Genomic DNA, 9,264 nt, shown 5'->3' on the forward strand with positions numbered 1-9,264 from the left:
CCCACCCCCATACTGTCTCCACTAGAAATGATGCCACTTTGTCTCTGAGTCCATTAGAGCCTCCATAGCACCTGCACAATGCCCAAATCGTGGTAAACTATTAAAGTGAGATCACTCTCCATTTTTTTCCTAAAGACAACTCCTCAACCAAAGACACAACTTATAAGCATGTTAGTAGCAAGGAACGTGAAAAGGAAATAAAAATTGTTTTAAAGAAAACACGAAGCCAGGAGAGGGTTGAGTGGCTCAGCTTACATTGCCGTACACAGTGCTGCGGGATTGGCTGTGGCAGTTCTCCTGATCCCCGAGGACCAGTGACCATAGTGACCTAGCCGAGGGGGCCTGTGCCGTGCAGGGACGTGGGGTTCCTGTTGGGCAGTACCTGTTTTAGTTTCTTTAACTTTCAAAACCATACACAGTAACTAACTTAGATGGTCATACTGAGAACACTGGGGCTGGCCTCCATCCGTCTTGTTCAGCCCTGTGAAAATAGTCGCGATCTGAAAACTGTGCTGTCACCTGATTGCCTGAAATGTCATGTTGCGAGGGCTGGGTGGTGTGATCATCCGTGACATGAGGGTCTGTGGTCCACTGAAATAAATTTCACGTTCTGTGTCTCCCCTAGTCCTTCCCCCACCCGGGGCTGGTCTCTGAAATAATCTGTGGCCTGAGACCTTACCTGAGATAAACCTTCCAGTCTTGCTGGGGGTCCTGAGGGCACCAGGCCCTAGGCTAGTGTGGAGGAAGGGGGAGGGGGCGTTCTCCCCAAAGGTTGGTTTTCACTCGGTCTGTGTTGGGCAGGGGATTACAGATACAGCTGTCCCTTTCCTTTGTTCATGCTAACAGCTGTGGCTGGTGGGGAGCACAGCTGCCCCGCACAGTTTGAATTTTTTCAGACGTCCATCCCCTGAGTTATCGTTGGTGTAGATGGAGTGATTCCTTATTGTGCAGAAGTTGCACACTTCATATCAAGCATTTCTTATTTGGGCTCGGTGAATTCAGGGTAAGAGATGGCAGCCGGAGCGCTTGTTAACTTTGGAGGTCCCGGGAGGCGATCCTGCTGGTTCACCTGGTTCTGGGTGGCAGGAAAGGCAGAAAGCTGGGCTAGGACTTCATGAAGAACCGCATTATGCTGTGGACTGCCTCCCTGGTGCTGTGTAGCCAGGGCGGGGCAGTGGGAGCTTGCCTGTGTGGGGCCAGCGGAGCTTCTTAAGGGTGGTGTTCCCTTTGGATCTGGGCTCCAAGAGAATGGTTGACTAAGGGGGGAACAGAGTATGGCCTCAAGAAGGGTATAAACAGGAGTGACATGGGGCTAGAAGTGGGACATAATATAGACTGGTATATTGGGCTTGTAGGGGCCAGGTGGGAAGATGGGTTTTGTTCTGCAGCCACTGGAGGAATCTGGGCTTCCTCTTCTTCCCCACCTCCACCTCCCTCGGCCAAGGTCACAATTCACCCAGCACCGTCACCCAACCTAGGCCTTGCACAGCTCAGGCCCAGCTGCACTGTCTTCAGAGGCCTCTCCTGACCCCTACACGCAGACTTATGGTGCACACACACAGCCATATACATGTTCACAGTCATGCACATGTATACACACTGCCGCTCACATATACTCACACACATTTGCCACCTCCAGCTCATTTGCACTCAATGCGACTCTCCTTTTTTTTTTTCACAGAACTTATCACAATCAGCAGCTGTATGTCCACGTCCTTATTTATCTTCTCCCACTGAGCATCACTTATAATAAAGGTTATGTCCTTGTGCACACACACACACACGCATATCCAGAGCACAGCCTGCCTGGCAGGTAGTCAGTGTTCAGTAATTGTTATTTATTGAATTATTATTATTTTTTTTTACAAAGAACATTCCTCATTCAATATCTTTCTTGCATGTATTTCAGTAAATGAGATAAAAGACCAATTTTAATTAGAATAATGATGTACTGTATGTCCAAAATGTGCCCAAATATAAGCCAGGCACTGACATATCACAGATTCTAAATATTTTTCAATATAATCTGTGCTCGAACCACAGTGCAGCCCCATATGGAATGTTCTGAACTATTTAAAATGCAACCAGAAATTTCCACTGCTCTTAATATTTTTAAATGCTTAGAACTAGAAAAATGTGGATGGTTTAATTTCTAATAGTGTTAGGAGTCAGAAGAAGTGAGATTGCTAGCTGTGACACAAGCCAGTCTAAATAGATTCCCAGTTTGGAATTTGTTCCCCCAAAATAGTTCACAAGATGAAAAAATGCAGGCTTCCTGAGCATCTGGGCTAGGGCAGGTGTCGTGCGTCACACAGTGAGCAGCCACTGTTGGAATGACTAAAATGCACTTAGCACTGAAACGGAGCTAAGCCAACTCAGACTTGTCTTTGATTCAGAATTTCAGAATCTCGGCCAGCCCCTGGGTCATTCTGAACACCAAGATGCCCTTGTAAATGGTGAACAGCCACCTGCGTGAATTGTGGTGTGGATTTGGATACATGGAAGATTCGGACACTTTTACCCCCAAATGTCGGTAGTGATGCAGGGACAGACCTCTCCTGCCAGGCCCGGTTGTCACTCACGTTCTGTTTCCTCCCCAGCCCAGTGACTTCTCCGTGTCTCTGAAAGCATCAGGGAAGAACAAACATTTCAAGGTGCAGCTCGTGGACAATGTCTACTGCATTGGGCAGCGGCGCTTCCACACCATGGACGAGCTGGTGGAGCACTACAAAAAGGCGCCCATCTTCACCAGCGAGCACGGGGAGAAGCTCTACCTCGTCAGAGCCCTGCAGTGACATCGGCACAGCCACGGCCCTGCAGCCCACCAGCTCCCGGCTTCGGTGCCACTGACCTCCCCAGAGCCCAGCGGTCAGGTCAGCGGTGCCCACCCCGCTGTGCACACAGGCCCTGCCCTGTGGCCGGTGGTCCTGGCCGACCCCTCTGCCTGGTCTTTCTTTCTGTTCAGGTCAGCTGGTTGGTCGGTTTTCCTGTTGCCTTCTGGGCCCTCACACCCTGTCACCCCATCCCAGCCAGCTTTAGAGAGAGACAGGGGGCAGGGGCGAGCTTGTTCACTTTATTCCTTTTCAATTGGCAACAGCATGAGTGTTCAGATCGTCTTCACTAACAGAAGCCCACGATAAAATGACATGGGGCGCAGCGCAAACACAGCGAAGCCGCACTTAGCAAGGGAGTGAACCACAGTACGCTCCCAGGGTGGTGTCCCAAGCTCGGGGCTCTCTGCCTGTCACACCGCACGCCCGCGGCTCCCTGGGCCCTGTGCCTTCATGGGGCTCCCAGACTGCAGGGAGCAGGCGCGTTTGCTGATAGCAATACTGGAACCAGCAGGTGAGGCGGTGGTGAGGAAGCTGTCCAGTGCCTTTGGGGCTGTGCTTGCAATAAAGAAGGGATTTCCTTGAAAGTCAGTCTACAAAAGAGGAAATCAGTGACTCAAAGACAGATGTTTTTCGTAATTTACCCTCAAATGTGCCATCCACATAGTGCTTTTTCCTCTTGCCCTTCGGCTTATTTGAATTTCACAATTATGTATTTAATTCTCAAAGAAATACGTATCTGTAGCCATTTATTGACACTAATACAGATGATTAAGGAAAACAGCTGATCTTTGGGAAAGGGGAGTTACCAACACCTTATACACATAAACACACACACTATATATATATATGTATGTGTATATATATATACACACACACACACACATATATATATTATTTGCTTTACGGGGAAATTTTTCAGGGTTTACAAAAGAATATGTGATTGGTAGTAAGACACACAGAATGTTTATGAAGAAATTGCATTTTCTTTTTCCTTTACATTTGAACTTGTTTATAGTTAAAATATACAGTCTTGAGATGGCACATTCCTACAATTAAAGAAGGGGTCTTGAGATCCCCTAAACTTGCATACCCAGTTTGTTTGTTTTTTTTTTTTTTTTTTGGATATTGTAATAAAAAAAAAAGTATTACAAAACTCCATGTGTGTTTGTCTCTGGGAAAACCCTGACTCCATTACGGGAGAGTAATTACCGCAGCATTTTCCTGAATGCTTTTTGCCAACTGGGGAACACTTTTAGAGATGAGCTTAACAAATTTATTACCTGTGTGTTTTCTTTATCAAGTGCCATTTTTGTATATTGAAATAATACCTTTTAATTAGCAAACCTCCAAGAGAACCCAGAATCTCAGGTTCGATCTTGAGGAAATTATTTCGAACTTACTCTTTAGCAATTATTTCCTCAGAAATGTCTTTCGAAACTGCTGTCAGCCAGAATTCTCACACCTGGTGTGGCCCCCACACTGATGTCCAGCACCTGTCTTCTCCGTCACTGGCACAACGTGTCAGGCACTGGGAATGCAGTCTCTTGCTCCGGGCCCTGTGCCCTCATGGGCCAGTCACTGCGAATGTTATCAAGTTCTCCCTTTGCCCCACACCCTGCGTCCTCTCTTGTTCCCCATTACAACCCCCTGAAGCGGGTCAGGCCATCATCTTCACATCACAGCTGGGAAGGTGATGCACAAGGACACGTGGCTGCTGCATGGTAGAGCAGGATATAAAGCCTGGAACCTGCTCCAGGGCTGTGCCCATCCACCCCCAGCCTGATCTGTGGGAAAAAAATTTCCAGACTCTTTCAGTTCTCACTGTTGTGACATTTGACTGTAGGCTAGAATCCATCTATGTACTGCCAGCCTGGATGGCCAATAGACCTTGATTTACATGTAACTATCCAGGAAGAAACAAGTAGTTAAGGGACAGAAGACTGATTGACATTTTGGACTTTGGGAATTTATCTAAGTCCTATAGCTGTAATTAACAGTTGTTTTCAGTATTGCAACACATACTCGTGAGAGTTATCCAGATGCTTGCTGTAGATCAAGGTTAATCCTTTTCATGAAGGAAATGGCCTTGCAGGGTGGATTGATAGTTCCAGGATGAGCCTGTGGAGAAGAGGGCTCGTTAAGGCCGGGGCCCCTCATGGTTTGTAGTATGCATTCTGATACTCTGGCTGGGAGGGCTATGCCATCAACATTTCTAAAGGTCCAGAGATTTCCTGGACAGATCTTGTTTTGCTATTCTGCTCCCTCTTTGCACAGACAGAAAAGGACAATAAATGTCATTCTGTAGCTGGATAACTTTGCTCACGTGTTTGTATTTAAATGTGCCTTCATTTTCTGTAAACACTGGCCATCCTACTCAATCATGGTACATAAACACCAGGCTCTTCCCATTCAGTTTATGGCCAAATGCTATTAAATGATGTTTCTAGGGAGCTAAAACTGTTCATCTTTTTTCCCAAAGCATGTCACAAATCAAAATCTTAAATTATAATTAGAGTCTTTCTGACTAGTAAAACTGATATTTTCAAACCATTTTTTTTTTTTTTTTTTGAGACAGAGTCTCACTTTGTCACCCTCAGTAGAGTGCTCTGGCATCATAGATCATAGCCACCTTTAACTCTTGGGCTCAAGTGATTGATTCTCTTGTCTCAGCCTCCCAAGTAGCTGGGAGTACAGGTGCCCACCACAATGCCCGGCTATTTTTAGAGATGGGTCTTGTTCTTGCTCAGGCTGGTCATGAGCTCAGGCAATCCACCCACCTTGGTGGGATTACAGGAGTGAGCCCTGTGCCGGACCTCAAAGCATTTCTGGTTCCAGTGACAACTTTGTCTTTGGTGTCTGTGTGCTAATTGGTTTGTAGCCTACTTTTCCACCATTCCTACTGCCCAGTGTTAGAATAATTTCTTAAGACCAAAGTCCAGAACTGAAAGGATAGAAAAATTGGAAAGTGTTATTTTTAAATCTTGCTTTTCCATAAACGTGGGTCTGGTTGTGGCCTTTTTCTCTGTAGGACCCAGCACTGTTCATTGTTAGTATGTGAGAGGGATTGACGTGGTTGGTTGAGTTCCGATAGCCCGCTGGGTGTGGCTGCCCTCCTGCAGCACTGTGGTGGTTCACCTGCAGGCCTTGGAGCACCTGCTGGGCTGAGCTTCATGGTGGTGCCCACATAGCCTATGGATTTCAAACAGACTGCATAGTTCTTTAAATGGGTTTGCTCCCAAGCCACACGGGGCTGCTCTCTCTCTCTCTGCAATCCACAGGGTAGCTGGTGTAGCCCAGGTGAAGGTGCTTTGTGTGACATTCCACAAAACAGTAGTGGATGTTAGATAAGCCTACCTATGTCACAAGATCCGCTCGCCATTTCTCTGTGCCTGGAACTCCCCAGTGGGCTTCCTCAGAGGGAGGGCCCCACTGAAGAGCTGGCTCCACCCTCTGTGTGGTCCTTACCTGACAGTCTTGGGACTGATCACCCCCCTTTCTAGAACCTAGACTCTGCAAGTGTCTGAAGAGATGTTGCTTCAACAAACTCCTGTGGCCCATTTTTCAGTTGAAGTCCAGGACCAAAAGCTACACCTCTCCTTAACTGAGGTGGTTGACAAATTCACATTCCTAAAAATGACCTTTTGGGTGGGAAACATATTTCTTCTGGGGGTTAGTGAATGAGGAGGATGAGACATTCTCAGCCGGAGTCTGACAATTCAGTTGGACCAATATCAGTGAGCCAACCAGGGTCCATAAGACCTGAGCCCATGGATCTCAGGAGATGGCACTCACTGCTCGGAGGGAGCTGGCCGCGCTGTTGTGATTCCAGTTCACTCAGACGCAGAGGGATTACAATTCCAGCCATTAGAAAGTGTGCTCCTTCATGCAGACTTTGTCCACCTCTTGGATTCCGATTTGGAAAGGGACAGAAGACAATCATCTGTGCTTTTAACACGCTCCTGAGAGATTCCAAGGCAGTGGTTTGGGCCTGTGCTTTGGGTATTATTCTAGTCTACGTGAAGCCTTTGGGGAAACCACCTGTTCCCACACCCTGGTTTGAAGACACATTAATCTCAACGTGAATTTTTTGTAGCATGTCTTTTTCTTTGGACTCTATAGAAATGTATACTCTTGAATGCCTAGAGTGCCGTTTTTTTCTTCTTTCAACAGTCCTTGTACCTCCATTTGGGTTACAACATGCCAAATGGAAAAACTCGTGACGTTCTATCTTTGGAGGAACCTGCCACTTGTCACACAGTTACTACTGAAGATAGATGATCCTGACAGCCGGTATAAAAGCTCACCTTCAACAGCTTTTAGAAAATGCATGACCTTCTTCCCAGGGAGCGGGCATTTGGCCAAAATCAAATGGTCAGCCATGGTCAGGAACAGAGCCCCAGGTCACAGCCTGAGGGAGCCCCAATCCAGAAAGTTGGTGGACTTCTATGAACTGAGTGCCTATTCTCATGGTGCCGGAACCCGCCCACCTCACTGTCCACCCGAGGTCCAAGCCTGTCTCCTCACCAGCAGCCCAGTCTCCAGCAAGTTCTAAACCCTCTGCCTAATCTGACCTGCTGGTGCAGAGCCTCATTTTTTTGTGCAGCCACTTAAGGATGATATTATAGTTGTTATGCTTTATTACACATTTAGATAAGGTAAACTGCTTTCCATAATGTAAAATGCTTAGCACCTTTGTACAGCTATTAAATGAGCTTAATGAAAAGGAAAAAAATATAGGTTAATGTGATAAATGATTGCTAAATGAAGCTAGTGGTGAGTAATCTGAGATTCCAGACCACACGTTTATAGTACCATAGAGACACTGTGTTCAAGTGATTTCAACCTAGAACTCCATCTAGCCAGATGCCACAATTTTCACTTCTACAAATGCTAAGGTGGTCTGGAATGATACACCAAGGAAAGCTTGTCCCAATAGTCAACTATTTCCTGGCTGCCTGTGTCTTTTGTTTTGTAGAGACAGTCTCACTTTATCGCCCTTGGTGAGTGCTATGTCGTCACAGCTCACAGCAACCTCCAACTCTTGGGCTTAGGCGATTCTCTTGCCTCAGCCTCCCAAGTAGCTGGGATTACAGGTGCCCGCCACAACGCCTGGCTATGTTTTTTTGTTGCAGTTTGGCCGGGACCGGGTTTGAACCCACCACCCTCGGTATATGAGGCCGGCACCCTACCCACTGAGCCAAGGCACTGCCCCTCTGCCTGTGTCTTTAATGGATCAAGACAGGCAAACCAGCCCCACTGGGATAGTTTGACTCCAGTTTTATTTATCTGCGTGCTTTAGACACCTGTGCTTTTTTCACCGACATCTGTAGCACTTCATTTAACCAGGGTGGAGATGTTGGTTTCTGGCTAGGCCATGGGTAAACAACAAACAGAGCAAAGAGAGAATACAGATCTCTGCCCTCAAGGAGCCTACATTTGTGGAAGTCAGTTCCAAAGGAAAGAAAGAGCTGCAACTTATGGGTTACTGAACTATGACTATAAACAACAAAAAAAAGTTTTGTGTAAAACCAAGAAGGCTGCCTGATTTAATCAGGGAGAATTTTTAAAAGGCTCTTTTGAAGGGTTGGCATTTAGGAGATATCAAGGGGGAAAAGAGTTGTTTCCAGAGAGAGCATGAAATGGGAACAGTTATCTGTTTGTACCCTGAGGGAAGTGGGAGGGAGGGGAAAACCTCATGTAACAGAGGGAATATCCTGAAAAAAGGTAAAAATGTTTCCTTTTTGAAAATTCCCCCACTCTTTCTGAGAATTAAACCTGTATCCCTGACTCAGGCCAGTGGTCGAGAGCTAGGGAAGTGTCCTTTATTCTTTGTACCACCCAAGATGGCTCCACAGAATTACGTAGGTGGAGGTCCGGGAAGCCTGCTGGGCAGAGGTCATGAGATTGTCTTCACTGGAGATGGGATGATCAGAATCATCAACTGTAGTTGAATAGTGATATCCTGAAGCTGAAATTCCTCCCTTTAAAAGCTCCGTATTTCTGCTTAAGAGTAGGGGACAGTGGTACTTTAAGATGGGAGTCTGCCAGTGTCCTCCTCACTTGCCAGCAAATTAAACTCCTCTTTCTTTTTGCTCAACCACTTGTCCTCATTCTTCTGATGCAGCCTCAGGGACAGGTGCTGAGCTTTCAGGTAACAGAGCACCCAGTGTGTGTCGATGGCGTGGAAGGAGGAGGGACAATTTGAATAAGACTGAGGGCGAAGTGACTCAAACTAGAAAAGCATCTTATCCATCAGGAGGTCAGTTTTAAACTTTGTAATAAATCTAAGACACTATGAAACATGAAAGGAGTTAACAAAGACAGTTGTATGTACCGATCTTGGTACAAAAAGTGGGAATGGTCAGGGAAGTAGACAGGATAGTCCGAGGAGAAGGAAGGGAGGCCCAGGGTCAGAACCCACATAGACCTG

The 9,264-nt window shown here is 46.6% G+C and overlaps 1 protein-coding gene across 6 annotated transcripts in view; it reads left to right on the top strand.

Moving 5' to 3' along the window:
• The window catches only part of NCK2 (NCK adaptor protein 2), a 143,060-nt gene extending 139,078 nt beyond the window's left edge, over nucleotides 1-3,982 (top strand). For all 6 annotated transcript variants that reach the window (XM_053588616.1, XM_053588615.1, XM_053588618.1 and 3 more), the window contains one exon: nucleotides 2,601-3,982. In XM_053588616.1, coding sequence (XP_053444591.1) covers nucleotides 2,601-2,795 — 195 coding nt within the window. In that variant the 3' untranslated portion in view covers nucleotides 2,796-3,982. The remainder of the gene's footprint in view (nucleotides 1-2,600) is intronic.
• The last annotated feature ends 5,282 nt before the right edge of the window (nucleotides 3,983-9,264 follow it).

The sequence above is a fragment of the Nycticebus coucang genome, chromosome 4 (assembly GCF_027406575.1).
Source record: "Nycticebus coucang isolate mNycCou1 chromosome 4, mNycCou1.pri, whole genome shotgun sequence".
Taxonomy (NCBI): Eukaryota; Metazoa; Chordata; class Mammalia; order Primates; family Lorisidae; genus Nycticebus; species Nycticebus coucang.